At 60.6% G+C, this 21,166-nt stretch overlaps 1 protein-coding gene and 1 long non-coding RNA gene across 3 annotated transcripts; one reads left to right on the top strand and one right to left on the bottom strand.

The window, feature by feature from the left end:
- Positions 1–7,113: 7,113 nt before the first annotated feature.
- Positions 7,114–10,589, top strand: LOC133056275 (uncharacterized). The gene is made up of 3 exons (XR_009692780.1): positions 7,114–8,287; positions 9,828–9,980; positions 10,459–10,589. It is a non-coding gene; the product is annotated as an uncharacterized LOC133056275 (long non-coding RNA).
- On the bottom strand, positions 9,267–21,135 carry GGT5 (gamma-glutamyltransferase 5). Of its 2 annotated transcripts, none has more exons than XM_061141431.1 (12): positions 18,467–21,132; positions 15,707–15,837; positions 15,318–15,413; positions 14,597–14,792; positions 13,824–13,981; positions 13,220–13,366; positions 12,344–12,480; positions 11,877–12,067; positions 11,065–11,171; positions 10,791–10,909; positions 10,557–10,667; positions 9,267–9,661 (listed from the first exon to the last, which is right to left on the bottom strand). In XM_061141431.1, exons 1-12 carry the CDS (start codon positions 18,637–18,639, stop codon positions 9,515–9,517), a joined length of 1,713 nt encoding a protein of 570 aa, XP_060997414.1. In that variant the 5' UTR covers positions 18,640–21,132; the 3' UTR covers positions 9,267–9,514. The 2 variants fall into 2 exon arrangements, with proteins under 2 accessions (XP_060997414.1, XP_060997415.1); XM_061141432.1 differs by lacking the exon at positions 9,267–9,661 and adding an exon at positions 9,891–10,013 and having other exon boundaries at positions 18,467–21,135.
- Between the last annotated feature and the right edge of the window lie 31 nt (positions 21,136–21,166).

Raw genomic sequence — 21,166 nt, 5'->3', positions numbered from 1 at the left:
GATGGGGGCTCCGGGGGGCCTGGGTAGGATGGTGCCGGCTTTCCATCAGAGGTCTCAGACGGGGAAGCGCCGGGGCATGTGGGTTGGAGGTGGGTGCCTGCTACCCGGGGCTGGCGGCTGTGCCTGAGAGGAGCAAGGCGGGGGCCGGGGAGGCAGCCTGGAGCCCTGGGGCCGGGGGTGGGAGGCCCTGAGTGGGGGGCCCTGAGCAAAGCCTTCTCACGGCCGTGCTGAGAGTGGCCACATGGGGGCAGCAGAGGGTAAGAATCGCGGAGGTGCCCAGGGAGGGCCCGGCAAGTGCACCAGCAGACTTGTGGTCACCGCCTCGGCCAAGGCTCCTGCAGGCCCCTGGGCTGGGGGACGCCTAGAGTCACCAGTCTCGGAAGTTGTACACGTTACCCAAGGTCCAGTGCGCACTGACCTCCCTACCTCCTCAGCCTTGGCCTTTGGCAGAGGCTCCTGGGCAGAGGCCCGCGCAGGGAGGGGGCCGGGCAGCAGATCCCCCCTGCCGGGAGTCCTAGGGCGCTGCGCACGGTGGAAACAGAGAGAAGGTGTGAGGGTACCGGGGGTGGTGCCCAGTCAGTGCGTGTCCTTCCAGACCCCACCGGGCACCTCCCCACCTCTGGGCTTCCAGCTCAGGACAGGGGGGCTGAGTGCACCCTTTGGCCCCTGGGCAGGTACTTTCCTCCTTGGGGATGAGGTCAGGTAGGGCCGGCCTCCCACCAGCCCGAGCCCCACGCCTCCCTGGCAGGGCCAGGCTGGGCACTTGTGGGTGAGCAACGTGCGGGCAGCAGCTGAGGCCCGAGAGGGAACCTGGCCTCCTCCTGGCTCCCCCACCACCCCTGTCCCTCTGGGCCCTGGAGCCTCCCCCACCCCCACCCCAGGCAGGAGAAGGGATCCTTTGTGGCTCTGGCCCCAGACGTCAGGCTTTCCCAGTGCCAGGGGCCGACCAGGCTGGGAAGCCCCAACACCTGGCAGAGGTTTTCCCAGGGCCCCGAGGGAGTCTGGGGTGCGGCCAGGCCTGTGTGAGGCTGCGCATCCCAGGGCTGGGTGCAGAGCCCCTGGGAACGTCAGCGGCGGGGACCCTGGCCTCAGAGGGGTGTCCTCTCCAAACCGCAGGCCCAGGGGACGAAAGCCCCAGGGCCCAGTCCGCTGTCCCTGCTTGGGGTCTGGGGGGCAGTAATGCAGGGGGGGCTCGCTCTCATGGGTGAGGGGGAAGCCGGGGAGTCTGATAAGAGGCCCCCTGGGTGAGGGGCACGGTGCGGGGGGAGGGGAGGAGGCCACAGAGCCACTTGGGGGGCCTGGGCCTCCGCAGCAAAGGCCCCTAACACCCCCAGCCTCCGAGGAAGGAGCACTCACATCCCCTCCAGCCTTCACCTCGGGTCTCCTGTTGGCTGATGTCAGGGGAGGGACCCCTCGGGCAGGCTGCTTCCTCGCACAGAGCCCCAGGTGACCCAGTGCCCACTCCAGGCCAGGCCCTTGCTGGGAGACCCCCGTCCCCATGGTCTGTCCTGCCCGGGAGGATGGGGGACCAGGCCCTGCTCTGTGGGAGCAGGTGGCGCTTGCTGGGGGTGTCTGCCTCCAGGGAGAGGACGGAAGCCGTTTATCTGAGTTGGGGCTCAGCAACCTGCAGCTCCCCTTGCCCGTGGAGCAGTCCTGTCACTGCCTGCCAGCAGAAGCGGGTAGGGAACTTTCCAGGCTGGGCCTCAACGCCTCCACAGGGAACCCCCTCCACCCGCCCTTCCCCCTGCTCCCACGGACTGGAAGCTGTGCCAGCCTGGGTGCGCAGCGTGTGGAAGGGGCCCCTGCCCCCACCTGTTCAATGCATCCAGTCCTGCGCTGGGAACAAAAAATAAACTTCCCGGTCAGTAAGCCATGGCACATTTTGGGTCTGTGTGTTGCAGCAGTTGGTCCTGTGAACTATGCACCAGGCCCAGAAATTCGAAAAAGATGACCTCACATTTGTCACCAGTGTTGAAGACAAATACTGTGCGCATAAGGTTTTACATCATTCAGTTGGATCCTCCAGTGTTCGTAGCAGCAGAGTTATTCACGACAGCCAGAAGGTGGAGGCAACTTAAGGGTCCATCAGCAGATGGATGGGTGAACACATGTGGCACGTCTGTATACAACAGGGTACCGCTGGGTCATAAAAAGGAAGGAAAGTCTGGCACCTGCTACAGTATAGATGAACCTTGAGGCTATGGTGCTGAGTGAAATAGCCAGACAACTACTGTGAGATTCCACCTACACGAGGGCCCCGGGGCAAGTTCGTAGAGACAGAGGGTGGAATAGAGATCGCCAGGGGCTGGGGAGAGAAAATAGGGAGCTGTTGTTTTTGGCCAGTTGCCAACCCGGGCCCCAGCAGTGAAAGCACCGAATGCTAGCCGCTAGACTACCAGGGGACTCCCCAGAGCTGGAGGGTTTCAGTTTGGGAAGAACAAAACCGTCAAGATGGGTGGTGATGTTTGTGCAACAGGGCGAAGGTACTGGGTGCCTCTGAGCTGCACCCTGAGAAATGGTGAAGACGGTCGACTTTCTGTCCTTTGTATTCTGCTGCTGCTCTTTAGTCGCTCAGTCGTGTCCGACTCTTTCGTGACCCCCATGGACTGTAGCCCACCAGGCTCCTCTGTGCATGGGGTTCTCCAGGCAAGAGTACTGGAGTGGGTTGCCATTTCCTCTCCAGGGGGTCTTCCCTGACCGGGGGATGGAAGCCCTGGTCTCCTGCATTGGCAGGCAGATTCTTTACCACTGAGCCACCAGGGAAGCCCCACTTGTGTTTTACTACAATTAAAAATCTTAAAACTCAAACAGAAGAATTTCCTTAACACTCAGTCCACAGGTGGTGGAGCTTGAGCCACGCTCAGTGTTTTGTTTCTTCAGAATGCTGCTGTTCTTTGTGAGTTCTTCAGGGTTTTGTTTTTTTCTTTTCCATTTGGTACTTTTTGCATCCTGTTTGCCTTCTCCCACGTCGCCGAGCTGCTTTGGGGTTTCCTATAAAGGTGTTATTGTGTCCGGTTTTGTGATGAGACCCATCTGGAGTGATGTCTGTGCGTTGTGTGAAGCAGGTTAGGATACACGTTTCACGTGGGTCTCTGATGGACTTGGCACTGTCCTTTGAAACACAGCCCCTTCCCCATTGCACTGCCGTGTCTTCTCTGTCAGAGGTCAGGTGACTGTCCTGCCCCGTTATCCAGTTTATTACTGTACCAGCACCAGATCGCCTTACTTACCCTAGCTTGCTCCCGGCATCTGGTCATGTGAGTCCTCTGTTATGCTCTCCCTTAAGACTGTCTGCAATGCGGGAGACCTGGGTTTGATCCCTGGGTTGGGAAGACCCCCTGGAGAAGGGAAAGACTACCCACTCCCATATTCTGACCTGGAGAATTCCATGGATTGAATAGTCCAGGGGGTCACAAAGAGTCAGACACGACTGAGTGACTTTCACTTTCACTTAAGACTGCCTGGGCTTGTCCTCGTCCTTGGTGTTTCCACATGAATTTTAGGATCAGCTCACCAATTTACACACACACACACACACACACACAAAACCCACAAACAGACCAAAAAAAAAAAAAAAAAAAAGTGAGGATTTTTATTAGAATTGCATCGGAGTTATGGGTGGATGTGGGTAGAATTGGTCTTTTCACCGTGCTAACTCTTTTAGTCCATAAACATAGTATAACCTTCCATTTATTCAAGTCTTCTTCAAATCCTTCAGTTATAGTTTGCAGCGTTGCTCAACGTAGGGGTCTTGAATACCTGTCTGTTTTACTTCTAGGCTTGGATTTTTCAAAATGCTATCACGAGTGATTTCAGTCCAAAAAGAAATGTTTTCTATTTGTGAGGGATATATAGAGATAGCATTGATTTTTGTGCATTTTCCTTGCTTCCAGTGATCTTGCTCATTTCACTTCGGTTTCTGTCCGTTTTCCTGCTAAGTAGCTACTTATGTAGACGGTTATATGTCCTCCTCTCCAGTCCTCAAACCTTCTGTTTGTTTTTCTCACCTGATTGCCTGGGCACGGCCTTCTCTTTCCATGTGGAAAGGAAACAATGAAAGCCAGCAAGTGCGTGTGTCCTTCTCAGAAGAAGTTGGCTTCGGTCTCCAAAGGAAGGCTGTTACGTTTCGCCGTGAAGTATGGCGTTTCCAGTAGGGTTTCGTAGCCGCGGCTTACCAGATTCAGGAAGTTTCCTTCTGTTGCTAGTTCCTGCAAGTTTTTGTCGTCAGTGGAAGTTGGGGAGCGTTATCAGATGCTTCTCTGCGTTTGTGGAGAGGGTGAATGGTTTCTGCCTCTTTATTCTGTTAGCGTGTTAACACGGGGGATTGCATCGCTTGGGTGTTTGTTTCTGTTTGTTTGGCCGTGTTGCCGGGTTTGTGGGATCTTAGTTCCCAGGCCAGGGATTGAACTCAGGCCTTTGGCAGTCCTAACCACTGGACCACCAGGGAGTTCCCAGAATTGCTTGATTTTGTAATGTTCAACCGATCACGCATTCCCAGAATAAACCCAAATTGATAGTGGTGAATTCATATATCATTTAGGAATTTTTCATCTCTGTGCATGAATGAAATCACCCTGTACTTTTCCTTCATGAAATGTCCTCGTCAGGTTTTGTTCTCAGGATTCTGCTGACCTCATTAAGAGTTGGGCAATAGTTTCTCTGTTCTGGGGAAGTTTGTGTAACACTGGTTTTTTTCCTTTCCATCAGTGTTTGGAAGCATTCAAAGATGAAGCCTTGGGCTGCAGCTGTTTGCTTTGTGGGATTTCGTTGTTGTTTTAATTGGCACGTTTATCAGTGAGGTTGAACAACTGTATACATTGAAATAACCATCTGCAATTCTCTTCCCATGGTCTCATGAGTCACATCCTTGTGCGTCTTTCTAATGGATTCTTGGTCATTGCTATTAAATATTTAAGTATTTAAATATTAAAGAAACCAGGCTCAGATCATGCTATGTATTGAAACTATCTTTCCCCAAGGTTGTCATTGGTCTTTTAAAATATTTGCCACATCAAAATTTTAAATTTCTATGTGTTCAAATCTATTCTCTTTTGAAAACAGTTTTGGCCATGCTGCTCGGCGTGTGGGATCTGAGTTTCCTGACCAGGGATCAGACCCCACCCCCTGCGTTAGAGGGCCAGAGTCCTAACTACTGGACCACCAGGGAAGTCCTAGTTTACCCTTTCTTTGAAAAAAAAAAAACACAAAAAACACTTTTTATTTTGTATTGGGGTATAGCCAATTACTGCTGTGACAGTTTCAGGGGAACACTGAAGGGACTCAGCCACACACACACACACACACACACACACACACACACACACACACACATATATACATTCTGCCCCCAGTTCCCCTCCCATCAGACTGCCGCATGGCATTGAGCAGAGTTCTGTGCGATGCACAGTAGGTCCGTTCAGGTTATCCATTTCAAACATAACAGTGTGTACATGCCCATCCCAACCTCCCCAGCGTCCTTTTTAAAAAAAAAACAACACATGACTTCTTGATTTTATGTCATGCCCAATAAAGGACTTCCCTACTCAAAGATCATAAATAGAATATTCTCCCATTTTCTTACGATATCTGTATGGTGTTTTGGGGGGTAGTTTCATTTTCAATGAAAAATTTTAATTTTGGTTTCTTTTTTTTCTTCTTTTCTTTTTTTTTTTTCTTCTTTCTTTTCAGTTTCATTTTTAAATGGGTTTATTCTTAAATCTTGGTCCAACTGGAATTTAATTGGGTATAAATGAAAAGAGCCGGGGGCCCGCTTTACTGCTTTCCCAGCTGGTTACCCGCTTGTCCTCATACTGATTGTTAACAATTCATCTTTTCCCTACTGCTTTGAAGTGCTCTTTTAGCAGAGACAAAAATTCCCATATATATTTGCATTTCTCTGCGGACTTTGTGGTTGACGGATTTCTGAGGTTTATTCAGATGCTCTCTTAGCCTACTGTGTGTTTACAATGTGTTTTAAAATCTGATGGCTTGGTTTACTTGAGTTTTTGTTTGTTTGCTTCACAAAAGCATGGATGCAATTTAGTGAGGGAATGAAGGTCTTTATAATTAGTGATGCTGGACCGGTTACTGAGGCAATTATTTTATAACTTTTTCTTTTTCACTGGTGGTTAATTGCTTTACAACTTTGTGTTGGTTTCTGCTATATACAACAGCATGAATCAGCCATAAGAAGTTTCTGTATGTATCCCCTTCCTCTTGAGGTTCATCACCCCCCACCCCCGCAATTATTTTAGATTTCCCATTTAGGCCTAAGATTCATCCCAAATTAATTTCTGTATGTAGTGTGAGGCAGGGGGTCAAGACTCCTTTACTCCGTCTGCCTCCCCAGTTTCCGCCTCTGGCGCTCTCCAGGACCCTCGGAGCTCTGGGACTTCAGTATCCTCAGTGTGGACTTCCCAGGTGGCTGAGGGGTAAACAATCCGCTTGCCAGTTTCAGGAGCTGCAGGAGACTCAGGTTCAATCCCTGGGTCGGGAAGATCCCCTGGAGAAGGAAACGGCAACCCACTCCAGGGTTCTTGCCTGGAGAACCGCGGGGACAGAGGAGCCTGGCGGGCTACGGACCACGGCGTGGCACAGTCGGACGTGACTGAGCGCGCACTTGCTCATTGTAAGATGGAGCCATCGTGGCTCCCTTCCATTCAGAATCACGTGAACTCACACAAGGAAAGCAACAGAGTTGCACCTAACCGTGGTCAGTGTCCAACAGGCCTTGTTGTTGTCTTGAGATATTTATTCATGTGAAGGGAATACCCGTGTGTCTCTTCCAGTGTTTGGGTGTTAGGTCCACGGGTTGTTTTTTTCTTAATCCAGAATGAGTGTTGGCTTCTGTCAGACACCTCTCCGTGGAGAGGACTCTGGTTTTTCTCCTCTGCTGAGAGAGGAGTCCAGGCCCTAACAGACGTTCCCGGCCGTCCTGCTGCGGGCCTGCCGGGGACATGCTGTCCTTTTGAATGTGTTGCTTAGAGTCTCCTTGCGAGTGTTTTGTTTTTTGAGGACTTTGTGTTGAGCTTCCCGAACACAATTGGCAGGAGAAGCCTCTGGTCCTAATGGCAGGACACTGGGAAACTTTCCAGAAGGGCGTTTGAGGTAGGTCACTGTCTGCAATGTTCTCAGCTTTTCTATGCGATCGTTGACTCACCTAGATCTTTGCTCCTTCTGGGACCTGTAAGCCTGCCCAATTGAATCTGAATTTCTGATAAACAGAGATGTTTTTAGTACATGTTAAGTACCACTCTATTTATCCTAGAGAGTTTATTTTGTCAAGTTTCCAAATTTATTTTTATTAAAATGAGTCATCTTTTCTAGTACTTTTAACTTCCTCTATAGCTTAGGTTATTTCCCCATTCTCATTTCATTCTTTGCGTATTTATACTTCCTTAATTTTTACTGATTGGCTAGCTAATAGCTGTATATTTTTTCCAAGATCTGTTCTGACTTCAGATTCTCAGTTTCTGCTTCAGTTGTTCCTAAATTCTTCCTCTTGCTTTCCCTCCTGTTCTGATTGTTGTTCTGCTAACGTCTTACATGAGATGCTTTGATCATTTTAATGTAACTATCTAACACAATGAATTTTCCTCCGAGCCCCGCATGCGTGTGTGCTCAGTCATGTCTGACTCCTTGTGACCCCACGGACCGTGGCCCGCCAGGCTCCTCTGTCCATGGGATTTCCCAGGCAAGAATACCTGAGTGGATTGCCATTTCCTACTCCAGGGGATCTTCCTAATCAAACCCACGTCTCTTGCACTGGCAGGCAAATCCTTTTACCTCTCGCTATATTCTGTGGGGACTGATCTGTATGCGTGAATGTTATTTTGAAGATACAGCAGTCTTGGCTTTGACTGCCTCTGTTTAACGAGATGTTTAAAGAAGCTGTAGGAGTTGCTAACTGGGCTGGGAACGCACCCCGGTCGGCGTGGCTTGCGGTCCACGAGGGAGGCAGGCAGGGGCCAGCAAGTCTCCCGAGGTGGGATGAGCAGGGCGTGGGGGCTGGGTTTCCTCCAGGGGCCCCGCAGGCCAAGGAGGGCCCCGTGTGGCCTCCTCACAGGACCAGGTATGCATTGGAAGGGTCATGGCTGTCTTGAGTAGGGAGCAGACCGAGGTGGTGGCAGCAGCCAGGAGGCAGAGAGAGGGATAAAGACGGAACTAAGGCCAGGCCACGCAGCTGGAGGGGGAGGCCTGGGTGACCGTCTCGGAGTGGGGAAAGGAGGCCACCGGAGAGTGTTTGGCTGCCTCAGAGCTGGCTTCTGGTTTGTGTGTTGAGTCCGAGGTAGGTGCCTGAGGGTCCAGGTGCTCAGGGGGTGGGCGGCCGGGGGGTGGGGTGGGCATGTAAGTCTGATGTTCCAGAAAGCTGGGCTAGAGCCTGGCCGGGGAGGGAACCCACCGGCTCACGGGGGGTAACTGAGCCCCCAGGGGTGGCAGGGGGCGTCCGGAGTGCAGGGACACAGCGAACGTGGGTGGCACTGGGAGGCCCTGCGGACAGGTGAGCAGCGTTTTGAGCCCCCTCTGTCTGCTGCGTTCTGTCCCCCGGAGCCAGGAGCCAACGCCCTCCCCAGCCCGAGCCACTGGACTCCAGCGCCCCTGGGGGATGTTTGGGCTGAGACTGGAGTTCCCGATGCTGCCAGGAATCAGGGTGTGGGCAGGACCTCCCCCCAGGTCAGCCCACCAAGACCCCTCCCCAAGGGAGGCCAGCCTGCCTGGCAGCTAGCAGAGTGCTAGTGGCCAGGGGCTCCTGGGTCCAGAGCAGCGGTTCTCATTCGGGGGTGACTGCTGACTGGCCGGGGCAGGGGGCTCATTTAGCTGGGGGAGGCCAGGGACGCTGCCTTGCATCCTACAGTGTGGGCACAGCCCCCCAAAGTATGACTCCCCCCAAAACGTCAGCCGTGCTGAGAGTGAGAGCAGGTTGGAGATGCAGGCTGGGGAGGGCTTAGGTCTCTAGTCTTCTAGTCTTTTCCCAGGACAGAGGACAAGCTCCCGGACGGGCCTCGGCCACGGGCTCCCAGGAGCCAGGGCCAGGTGGCCCCAAGCCACACCCCAGCCTTCCCCCCAGCAGGGAGTCCAGGCAGCCACGTGTGGAGCCTCAGCAAGTGTCCAGGGGTGGCTTGGACAAGAACCAGTCTGGCTTTGGTCTCCCTGGCCCCATGGTGGCGTGTGTGGAAGACTGCTAGCTCTGTGTGTGGCCCTCTCCACCTCGATTCTGAGTCAGGCGTGGTGCAGTCTCTTCTTTAATCTCAGACCAAAGGATACACAGGTGGGGGGCGGGGTTTCCAGGGGGCAGGGGCACAGTCCTGGGTGAGGCCTGGAGCGGCCAGGGCAGGGGCTCTGGTGGGGGGACTTGGCCCCCACAGCCGTCCATCTGCTTGGCTGTCCACCTCTTTGCAGCCCCAGACCAACCGTCCGGTCCAGGGGCCCAGATCCTGCCAGAGCGCTCGGTCCCCCGGGCCAGGCCAGCCGGGTGCATGCTGGGCAGGACCCCAAATCGGGAGGGACCAGCCTTTCAGTAGCCCGAGGGCTCCCCGCCCTTCCGCGGGTCCGCTGCGGCATGCACGCAGGCCCCGTCCTGGGACACGGCCTGGACCACGTTCAGGAAGAAGGGCCTCTTGCTCTGCTCTTGGCCCCGGTCCTGGAGCCCCTTCTGAACCTCCTGGAGGGGAGAGGAGGCCGGCTGGTCACAGAGGGGACAGGGCCCAGGCAGGGAGCTGAGGACCCCAACCCAGACAGGAGTGGGGCGCGGGTCTGGGTGAGGACAGAGGGGTGTTGGACACAGCCTCGTCTGCAGGACACGGAGTCTGTGGCCCCCCACTCTACAGGCCCCAGAGCAGAAGTCCTGCTCCAGGGAGGATGACGGGAGGACGTGGCCCCGTCTGGAAGGACGCCAAGATGCAGGCTCACTTCTATCCTGGGTTGAGGACACCAGGGGCCTCAGCGTGACCCCAGAGGAGTCCAGGTCTTCAGTGGAGAAGGTAGGTGGCCATGGAGGACTTGGTTTTGAGGGTCTGGAAAGCAAAGCCTCTAGAAGGCAGAGCCTGGGCCCTTTGAAGCCAGGTCCTCCATGCTTAAGAAGAGCCCAACTCAACATCAGGAGGAATGGCCCTGGTGCCATGCTATCGGCAGCTTGGGACCTGCTCTCTCAACACCCACCCGCCCGAGAACACGGGGGATCCCAGATGCCAGGGACGTGGCAGTCAGACTCCCCAGGGCCCTGCTGGTGGAGGAATCACTGAAGGCTTCTGAAGACCCATGAGTCCAAGGACACAGGCCCCAGGTCCCAGTGGTCCTCGGGGGTGAGGCGCTCTGAGCACAGCCCTCATGGCTCAGGTCTGAGACGGTGCGTCTGCAGAACTGGGGACGTCAGGGCCCACCAGGCATTGGTGTCTGAGGGGCCGAGTGCCCTGCCTGGCGATCTGGTCCCCACGCTTGCCTGTCTGTGGCCCTTCACAGAGACCCTGGAGATGTGTGGAGACCTGGCCCAAGGCATACAGGAGCTGAGGCCCCCACCCCCCAGGCTCTGAAGGCAGGCTCGGAGGCGTCTGTCTCACCTGGCTGAAGCTGGGCTCGAACTCCACCTGGCCCTTGCTGTCCACGTGCAGGATGGGGGCCTTGATGGCGGCTTGCAGGTCAAAGCCCAGCCACAGCTTGTTCACGATGGCCTGCAGGGGAGAGGATGACGCAGGGAGGGAGGCAGGGGGGTTCCAGTCACCCTCCCCAACCCCTCCGGGGACAGCAGGGCCACCCAGCGAGGGCGCGTTCCAGCCGGGAGCCCCCAGACTCACTTGGGCCACTGCAGAGATAATGAGTTCCCCGCCAGCCCCGCCGATCACCAGCTTCGACCCCCCGGCTGCGCTGACCAAGATGGAGGGGACCATGGACGACGGGGGCCGCTCACCTGGAACTGGGGGCCGGACAGGAGTCAGGGCAGCCTCGCTTCCCAGCCAGCCCCCCAGGGCCGCCCGCTCCGTCTCCGTCTACCAATGCACGATCCACGATCCACCGGCGCCAGAACGGCCCGCCTTCCCTCACCCGGGGCCGGTTGGGCCCTGTGCTCACCGGGCGGGGGAGTGGCTCTGGAGCCTTGTGAGTGCCGCCAGCACAGGTCCAGAAGCTCGTTGTTGAGAAGGATGCCCGTGCGTGGTGAGTACACCATGGCTCCAAAGCTGCGGACAGAGGCGGGGCTGGGCGCCGGCTGTGGGCTCCTGACTCCCACAGCCGTCCAGGAGCCCCTCGCTTCAGGGGCCGCCCCCAGCACGCTGGGACGGCGCTCCCCTCCCCGGCCCCGCCCCGCCCCGTCCCGCCCCCAGAGCCTCCCTGGCCCCGCCCCCGAGAACCTCCCTGGCCCCGCCCCCAGGGAACCTCTCTGCCCCGCCCCGGAGCCTCCCTGGCCCCGCCCCCAGAGCCTCCTTGGCCCCGCCCCCGAGAACCTCCCTGGCCCCGCCCCCAGGGAACCTCTCTGCCCCGCCCCGGAGCCTCCCTGGCCCCGCCCCCGAGAACCTCCCTGGCCCCGCCCCCAGGGAACCTCTCTGCCCCGCCCCGGAGCCTCCCTGGCCCCGCCCCCGAGAACCTCCCTGGCCCCGCCCCCAGGGAACCTCTCTGCCCCGCCCCGGAGCCTCCCTGGCCCCGCCTCAACCCCCCTCAGCACCACCCTTCTGGTGTGAAGCCCCTTCCCCATCTGCGCTCAGAGACACCGGGTGAACAGCCTTCAGCCAGAGATGCCCGGGTGCAGGACCCCTCTGACAGGAGGAGAGGTACCGCCCCCCACCCACCCCGCGGACACAGCAAGTGGGGGCGGGGCCCCAGGCCCAGGGAACCGAGAGCGGCCTGCCCGCCCGCCCGGGGCCCCCACAGCCCTAGGCCCCACGCACGGCGTGTTGATGGTGCTGGTGGCGGCCACGGCGCTGCCATCCTCGCCCAGCACAGACACGTGGGCCGTGCCCATCTTGTGGGTCCAGGCCCCGGCCAGGCTGTAGTGGTCAAGCGGGTGGTCGCCCCGGGCGTCCATCTGCTGGCGGATATGCTGGGCCAGGGCCTCCCCCAGCAGGTCCCGGGAGGCGTTCTGTGGAGGGCGGACAGGTGAGGGGGTCCGTGAGCGGCCGGGAGGGGCCGCTGAGGGCGCCCCCACGGCCCTCCTGACTCCCTGCTGTCCCCAGACCAACCCCAGGTCACACTGCCTGGTCACACTGCCAGGCCCTCCCGTTCCAGAGCCAACCATGCTCACCTCCCTCTGGCCTCACCTGCCAGGCACTCAGGGTCTGCGGGCAGGGCACCCCCTGGCCTGACCCTGAGCCCTGGGGTGGGTATGGGGGCTGCCCACCAGCCCAGAACACCTCACCTGGACCTCTGGGTGGCTTCGAGGGTCCCACAGCCGCCACCTCTGCCCCCCAGCAAACTTGAGCGTCTCCACGAGGTGATGGTACAAGTTCACTCTCCCCTCCAGCCCGGCCACCGACTCGGCGGAAAAGTTGAACCCTGGGGGAGGGGGTGGGTGCAGTTGGGGGTCATGCCATGCAGTGGGTCTGGACTCCGTGTCCTAATAGCCCCCAGGACCTCTGAGGGCTGCCCCCCACGGGAGAGTGTCTGCCTGTGCGGCAATTCTGTCAGTAAGCGAAGGCTCTTGAGAGGAGCAGCTTATCCTGGGTTATCCGGTGGGCGCTAAATGTAAGACATCCTTGTAAAACAGACACGCAGGACAGGGAGGCCGTGTGGCCACAGATGCTGACTGGACGCAGCTGCCAGAAGCTGGAAGAGGCAGAAAACAAATGCTCCCCCTGCCAACCGGCCCTGGAGGGAAGGTGGCCCTGTTGACACCTTGATTCTGAACTTCTTTTCTGGCCTCCAGAAAAGAGAGAATAAATTTCTTGTGGTCTAAGCCAGCAGGTTTTGGTGATTGGTGATCATCTGTTAACGGCAGCCCCAGAGAATGTAGTCAGCATTGGGCAGTCCTGGCCCTGGACATGGCCGGGGCCCCCGCCACCACCCTGTGGGCTGGCTGTAGGCTGGGCCTCAGGCCTGGGTGCACACACCCGATGAGCAGCTCACCACCTGCTCCTCTGCCCCGGGTCGGGGTCCCCCAGGGTGTGGGGGGGAGCTCCATGGGAAGATGATGGCAGACACCCCCACAGAGCCCTAGCCGCCCCCTAGGCCCACTCTGGAGCACACCGCCCCTGGGCACGTCCCTCAGCCCCAGGACTCCTGGGGGAAGCCTCACCTTTGAGCACGTTGAGGATGAAGCTGAGAATGGCGCCCCCAGCAGGCGGCGGCGGCGAGTACAGCGTATAGTCCCCCAGGGGCATGGCCAGGGCGTCCGCCACCTCAGGCTGGAAGGATGCCAAGTCCTGCAGGGTCAGCTGGCTACCTGGGCGAGGCGAGGACAACTCCATGTACAGACAGGGAAACAGAGGCACACAGCGGGGCTCCCCTCAACCCGTAGCCTTCCAGACCCCGGGGCGGCGTGGTGATGCTGGGTCTGTGGGCAGTGGCTCGGGACTGGGGGATGTGTGGGCAGACCGGAGATGGGCAGGGTGGAGACCAAGCAGGGGAAGATGGGGGAGGCGCGCTAGCCTCTGAGGGGGGCCAGCTCCAGGCCAGGAGCCCTCCGTGACCACCGATCGTTCAGTGTTGAGGCCCGAACCCTCGGGGCCCTGCGCCTCAGGGGTGTTGACCTCAGGGTCCCTGAGCCCAGCAGCAGGCAGGATTCAGGAACGGCCTCTTGAAGCCTGGGCACCGCTGGCCCTCCCTTGGGGCCGCCCTCAGCCCTGGCGCCCAGAACCCACTCTCTCCGGCCAGCAGGGCAGTGGGACCTCCCTGCTGACCTTCCTTGGCGATGTCCTCCAGCAGCAGCTGGCCTAGCCGCCCTGTGTAGAGGGCCTCCGCGCCTTCTGCAGCCACGGTCTCCAGGGTGGCGGCCAGCATAGGCCACGGCAGTGGGTCCTGAAGCCTCAGGGGTTCTGTCCCATTGAAGAAGAGCTGCCTGGGGGGTGGGGGGCGGCCTCAGGGGGGGCCGGGTCCTGGAGGGTGGCCACACTTCCGACCCTATGGGAGGCAGTCCTGGTCCGCGGTCCTGCGGGGCTGCGGTGGACACGGGGGTGGGGTGGGGGGGGGCAGGTTCTCCAGGACTGGGTGGGGCTGACACCCCTCATGTCTCATCACCGGTCCCGGGGAGGCCACACCCCCTGCCAGGCCTGCGTCCACCCAGGGCCTGAGGTCCTGCCCTCCTGGAGGACTGGTCAGTGGGCAGCCTGGGTGGGCCCAGAGCGTGAGAGGGGGAAGGGCAGAGGGGAAGGAGGGAGGGGAGAGTGCAGGCGTGGGGTGGGGGTCGGGGAGAGGACAGGACAGTGGGGAGGAGGGCTGAGGGGGTGTGCAAAGCCCAGATCTGTGCCACGGGAGCCCCATCACGTGAGCATAAACTCCCTCTGGCCAGAGCCCTCCAATGAGGTGCTACCACGTGGAGGCGAAGGTCTGTGAGCTGAGACCAGGATGGCTGTGAGCTAGCCATCCAAGGCCCCCGCCCCACCCCGCCTCCAGGGCAGACCCTCCAGCTGGAGAAGGGGCTGAGGAGGGGCCCTGAGCCTCCACCAGCGCGCACCTCAGGGACGACTTCGTAAGGGCGGGGCGCAGGAAGGGGCTGTGCAGGAAGCTGGCGAGGACGGTGGGCACGCGGAAGTCCCCCCGGAGCAGCGCGATGGTGGGCGTGAAGAGCTGCGCCCAGGGCAGGCGGCCGTGGCGGCGGTGGGCCTCAGCGTAGCCGCGGAGCTCCCCGGGCACCCCGATCCACTGCGCGCCTGCACGGTCCGGGGTGTCAAACCCCTGCCCCCGGGGTGCCCTCAGCCCCAGGGGCTCTCCATCAGCCCACTCCTGGCCGCCTAGCCCCCTTCCAGCCATGGCAGCCCGAGCGAGCTTTCTGTAGCCCAGGTGGAAGCACACTCCTCTCCACTGGAACCCCCTTGACCCCCTATGGACTTCTACACAGTCCATGACCAGGCCCCTGGGGCTCAGGAAAACCGGCCCCGCCCCCGCCCACCAGCTCCATCTCCACAGATCTCCACCGAACCCTCCGGGGCCTTTGAAGTTGTCGCTGCTTGGATCGCCCCTCCCCACTGAGAGAGCCCTCCCCCAGGAACACGCCCCCAGCCCAGGGGTTAGAACCTCCACGGGGGGGCCCCCCATCCCCAGTTGCTGCCGCCCAGTGCCAGGGTGTCTCAGCTGGTCCATGAGGCGCACTATCCCTTAGGGGTGGGAGGTTCTAACCCAGTGGCCTGGTGGGGTGGGCCGGAGGGGTGGGGGGAGGTGGCCCTCCAGGGTCTCACCTATGCCCAGAGGCTGGGCCTGCTCGCACTGGTCCAGCAGAGCCGGGATGGGGCTGGAGGGCACCGTCTCCCTAGCGTTGATGACTTCCACCTTCCCTGGGGTTGGGCAGGACGTTCGGGGTGTCAGGGGCGCCCCGGAGGCTGCCAGGCCTCACTGCACACCAGGTTCCCGCTCAGACAGCCGGGGCCCGGCTCTGGGCCTCGGAGCTAACCCCTCGGAAGGGCTCACCAGGGTGGGCGTGGCGAGACCCAGTAAGGGGCGGGGCGGGGCCGTGAAGGGGCGGGGCGGACAGGCCGGTCGGCCGCGCCCTCTGGTGCTTTTCCAGCCCCTCCCTGTTAGCACCTGGGGCCGAGCCCATCCTCCCCACGGGGGTCCCGAGAGGACTCACCTGTGGTGGCGTTGTAGATAGTGAAGATGACCCCTCCACCCAGGCCCATGCTCTGGGGGTTGACGACCCCGGTGCAAACCAGAGCCGCGATGGCAGCATCCACCGGCGAGCCGCGCTGCTGGAGGATGGCTCTGGGGGACCGGCGCTGAGTAAGCAGTCAGGCTCCTCGGCCCCTGCCTTCCCCACCCCTCGGGCTTGCTCTGCCAGCCTTCACTGGGGAGCGGGCACAGCTGGGTGGCCTGCCGGCTGCTGCCACACCCCAGCTTAGTTCAGAGACCACACCAGGTTGCCCCCAGGTCCAGCGGCTCGCAGACCCACTGCACTCTACAGGTTGCAAATTGCGACATCCTTTACACTGCCCCTGGCCACATGCAAGGTGCTTCTCAGTTTACAAAGTGCTCCTGCGGCTGTCCTCCCTGGTCCTCCCAGAGGCTGGGGCTCACAGTCAACAGGCCTGGGCCAGCCGCCTCCGCCCCTCTCAGCAGCCCTGGGGACGCCCAGCCGGTAGATGTCCTTCCTGATCTCACTGGGGACACACCCCCAACCCCTTCACAAGGGAACTGGGATTCAGAAACAAACTCAAAGGGCCAGTGAAGCTCTGGCCTTTATGATCGATGCTCAGGGGCTGGGCAGGCACTGGGGTCCTGGGTGGAGGGTGAGGACCCTGGGAAGACCCCACCCTCCCTAGATTCCTCAGACATGAAGTGGAACAATGAAGCCTCCCCTGGGGACCCTGCGTGGCATTTCCAAGTGGTCACAAAGCCTAGGAATAACCGCTGACCCTCAAGTCTCCCTAGAGGTTCTCCCAGAGAACCCAGGGCTCACAGGGCAGAAGGAGGGAGACCTGGTGAGGGGAGAAAGGGACGGGAGGCAGATGATACCGCTGCAGAGTGGAGGGGGGGGGGTGGCTGGAGGAATCGCCCCTGTTCCACAGCAGCTGGGGCAGCTCCAGGCTCCTTCCCATCTCTCTGACTTCTGAGAACAACAGCAGGAAGTGGAATCACAGCTTGACGAGGACAGAAAACAGTTGGGAAGGAAACCACATCCTCTTCCTCACCAGCGGCAGCAGCAGAGCACAGACCCCCAACCCTTAACCCTCTGAGACCCCCAGCAAAGACTGGGGGCACACAGTGAGCCTCGGCCTCCCCTCAGAGGTCCATGATAGCAGCTCCCCACCCCCTGGGGCCACGTCCTCATCAGTGGTTCTGAGGCTGAAGTCCCGACTTTTTTAAACTATGTATTTATGCGCTGGGTCTTAGCTGCAGCACACGCAGAACATTGTTTAGTTGTGACATGTGAACTCTTAGTTGTGGCCTGTGGGATCTAGTTCCCTGACCAGGGATCGAACCCTGACCTCTGCACTGGAAGCATAGAGTCTTAGCCACTGGACCACCAGGGAAGCCCCCCTGACTTGTTTTTGTTTAGTCACTCCGTCATGTCCGACTGTGACCCCATGGACTGTAGCCCTCCAGGCTCCTCTGTCCTTGGGATTTTCCAGGCAAGATTACTGGAGTGGGTTGCCATTTCCTCCTCCAGGGGATCTTCCCGACCCAGGGATCGAACCCAGGTCTTCTGTATTGCAGGCGGATTTACTGCTGAGCCAGCAGGGCCTGACTTGTTTGCATCTTTGCAAATATGGTTTCAGGGTGAGGGGGGCGCAGCGCTTCTGGCGGGAGGGTCGTTCCCCTCCTGGCCCCTGGAAGCCCCCTCCAGAGATGAAGCAGCCTACCCTCTGACTTGTCCCTGTCATCCTCAAGGGAGCCCTGAGGGAGGGCCCAGGACAGGAGGGGACAGTGCCAGACAGCAGACAAAGGGAGGAAGGAATGAAGGAAAGCGGGAGAAAGCTGGGAAGAGGGGTGACCATGGGACGGAGGGGGCACGGATGCCTTCTGCCCAGCAGTGCCCCGGCCACAGTGCCCCTCAGGTCCAGGACTGTCCCTTTTGGATCACAAAGCGCTTCTGATCCTGATCATGGCCCTTGAGGCAGACATTCCAGGAAGCAGATGGAGCCAGCAGGGAGGCAGGTACTAGACCAGGCTCCTGCAGCCCCAGCTGGGTAGAGGGGCAGGGCCAGGAGGGGAGTCCTGGTGCGAAGCCTCCATGGGCTGGGCTTCCTGGAAGAAGGTCCGGTCGGTGGAGAAACACTGGCTGGGTCCCCTCTGCACCCCTCTGGGTCCCCCTTGCCCCGCCCAGAGAGCATCAGTCCCTCTGCCAGCCTCTGGCCTGGCTCCAGGCCCTGACATGCAGAGGGGTGGCTGTGAGGGGACACGGTGCCCTCGGAGGCGGGTTTCCCAGGGCCAGCACGGGGAGCCTGCTCTCAGGCATCACTGACTGCACCCTGGCGGCCAGTCCTCACACACACAGCCTGCATCCCCCTCACCCATGTCCCGGGGAAGACCCAGCCTTGGAAAACAGTCAGGGCCTCCCTGAAGGCGCCAGGTCCGTCATCGGGGTCAGCGAGGGCCAGACCAGCGACACTGCGGCAGTTTCCCCACTGCACCTCCCGGGCCTGCGGCTCGGACCAGTCTCACACGCCACCTCCGCTCTGCCTGCACCGTGGTTGCCCTAGACCCTGTCTGCCCCCATGCACATCTGCTACCGGGTCTGTGCAAGGGCCCTGGGGCTGCTTCCCCCCAAACCCGCGTGGCCCCACATGCCAGCGCGCGCGCGTGTCTTCTCCACACTCTCGCCGCTAGTCACACAGTCTCCGGGAGGGGACAGCGCCAAGGCCCACCCAGCTCCCACCCACCTCTTACTCACCGCCCAATGTCCGAGCAGGTTTTGGAGTCCGCAGCGACCGCAGCGTGGGCAAAGGCCTGGGGGCCGCAGTGGACACGGTGCCGGGAGACGACCACGGCAGGCACGATGATGGCCAGTGCCAGCCCCAGCCCCAGCAGGACCAGGCTGACCGCGGCCCCGTGGCCCTGGGCCATGGCTGCGGCCCAGGGGAGAGGGGAGGCACGGGGGCAGGCAGCCAGCCGACAGGGAGGTGCAGAGGGAGGTGGGAGGCTGACCGGACAAGCGGAGCTGACGGACTCACAGGCAACAGGGCAGGTGGACCACCAGACGGGGGCCACAGACAGACAAGTGGGCGGACAGCCAGATGGCAGGACGGAGGAGGATCAGACAGACAGACAGAGTCGGATGGGTGGGCAGACAGAGGTTTCCAGATGAGCAGCAGGCAGCCGGGTGGACGGTGGGTGTGTGGACGGACGGCTGGCCACGGGGCTGCTCCGTCTTCAAGCGTCCGCTGCAGAGGCAGAGCTGGCCACCCGCCGGGACTTCCAGTTTTAGCCTCTATCTTGGCCCTGGCAAGATGCCAGGCAACAGGGCGTTTATGGGGAGTTTTTCCTTCCAGAGAGAAGTCAGCAGCTGCTGTTAACTCTCTTTCTGCCATTCCCCCTGCCGCCCCTCCTGCCAGCGCCCAGGGGGTAGGCCGTGCGTGCGAGGACTTGGCGCCAGCTTGGCTGCCGGGGTGAGCTGGTGTGCAGGGCTCCCAGGACCCCATGGCTGACCCCTGGCTCCCAGCAAAGCCAGGACAGTAGGGGACGCTACTGGGTCAGGCTCAGAGGGGCAGGGAGCCGGGACAGAGCCCCAACTTGGCTCCTATTCGTGTCCCTGCCCCCCAGCAGCCGCTCACCTCAGCATCTCCAGATCCAGAGGACCCTGGGGCTGCAGGGGGGCCCGGGCAGGGTCACTTAGGACCCGAGTTCAAGTCCCAGCTCAGCCGAAGCTGAGGAGGGGGGCTGGGCTGACCAGGAGGGGGCTCGGCTTCCACATCTGTTCAGGGGAGGCGTCTGCGTGGGGGAGGAGGACGGGGCCTGCACCCAGCGCGCACCGGACAGTCCACCCTGGGGCCTGCGGTCCTGGAAATGCCACTGGGCCACAGGGAGGGGGCTTCCCTTGCACCTGCGTCTCTAACCACCCCTGGGGGCAGCGTGTTTGCCTCCCTCTTCCTGAACTGAGTGCGCCTCCTCCCCTGGGGCACCAGCCCGCACCCTGCCCCGTCCAGGCCTCAGGGTGCCCAGCTGGGAAAGCAGGTACCCTGCGGTGCCCCCTTGACCAGCTCATCAGGACACAGAGGGTGCAGGGCCTGGGGGCTGGACTTCCAGCCCCCCACCCCCAAAGTACCCTGGCTTCCTTCCAACTGAGCTTTGCTGTCCCCTGGTCTCTTTACCCCTCCAGGCACAGCAGAGAAACTGAGGCAGAGAGACTCCACACAGTCACACAGTCTGCCAAGCCCCATCTGGAGCCCCCGCCAGCCTGAGCCAGAGGGAGTCCTGGGGCAGCGGGCCACCTCGCAGGGTGGGAAGGGCTGTGGACTCCTCCCGCCCCCAGGGACCCCCAAATCACAGTGACATTGCTCAAGTAGGAAGCAAGAATGCATTCCTGGGCTAGGGCCAGCCCACCCGCAGGGAGGCCAGGGTCAGGGTGGAACCTCCTCTTCCTCTCCAGGAGGTGAGGGGCAGGAGAAAGACAGGAAGCCAGGACCCCAGGGGCCCCTCAGCCGGGCCCTGCAGCGCCTGGGGAACTGGGGGTGCCCTGCCCGCCTGCTGGGGCTCAGGGGGTTCCAGGCCAGCTCCCACCTCCGCAGGAGCAAGGCCTCAGTCTTCTCCCCTGCAAAGGAGCCATAGCCTCTCCTCTGGGGCTAAAACGAGGGCAGAGGAGAGATGTGCCCACCCCAGCAGTTCAGCCTCCATCCCATTCCCCGAGGAACCCAGGGACGCCGCGGTCCAGGGCTCAGACCTGAGGGGCGGGGGACCTCTCGGATGCAGGGCTCCCAGGACCCCATGGCTGCTCCCCGGTTCCCAGCAAAGCCCCGCTTCCCTGAGGGCACTTTGGAATCCCTAGGATTTCCTGCCTCCTGTGTCCCTGCCCTTGGGGGGTGCTCACCAGGCTGTCAGACTGGGCCCCCCTCTGCCCTGCCCACCTCCCAGGTGCTTTCCCAGCACCTGCCGTCCCACCTTACAACTCTGTGTTAGAGGCAGAGGGCCTGCGGGAGGGGCTGCCCGGTGGAGGAGGCTGGGGGCAGCGTTTCCAGGTGCCCCCCTCCCACCCAGAGCCGCCCTAACCCCGGGCGCCCGTCCAAGCCCTGACCCTCGGAAGTGAGGACCTCTTCCAGCTCACTGATCCCGGAGAACCGGGCCTGCTTCTTGGAGCGCATCGCAGCTTGGATCTCACTCTGGATTTCCACTTGGAAAGCCCCCCGGGGGCCTGGTCCTGCCCAGCATGTTTTTCTCCAGCCTCTTGCCCAACCCCATCTCCCCCGGAGCTCGGTTTCCCCTCAGTGCCTGCCTGGCGCGCACCAGCGAGCTGAGGAGGTCTCCGGGTTCTCGGAACCGGCGGACGAATCGCCGGGGCCGTGCGCCCACTGGTGGCCGCCACCGGGACATGTCTCGGGCCGCTGGGACTCGGGGGTGCAGCCCACCCCCCGGGGCCCAGCGCCCGCGCTGCCAAGGC

Source organism: Dama dama, chromosome 5 (genome assembly GCF_033118175.1).
Source record: "Dama dama isolate Ldn47 chromosome 5, ASM3311817v1, whole genome shotgun sequence".
Taxonomy (NCBI): domain Eukaryota; kingdom Metazoa; phylum Chordata; class Mammalia; order Artiodactyla; family Cervidae; genus Dama; species Dama dama.
The sequence above is the reverse complement of the archived record's forward strand: the minus strand, read 5'-3'. Positions and strand labels throughout refer to the sequence as shown.

Bases quoted from the DNA above. Each gene is read 5' to 3' on its own strand.
- GGT5 (XM_061141431.1), bottom strand. From the start codon at position 18,639: ATGGCCCAGGGCCACGGGGCCGCGGTCAGCCTGGTCCTGCTGGGGCTG. The intron at 14,793-15,317 runs GTGAGACCCTGG...CGGACCGTGCAG, and splicing joins GGCCCAGCCTCTGGGCATAG to GCGCGCAGTGGATCGGGGTG. The intron at 10,910-11,064 runs GTGAGCACAGGG...TCCGGCCCCCAG, and splicing joins CAGAGCCACTCCCCCGCCCG to TTCCAGGTGAGCGGCCCCCG.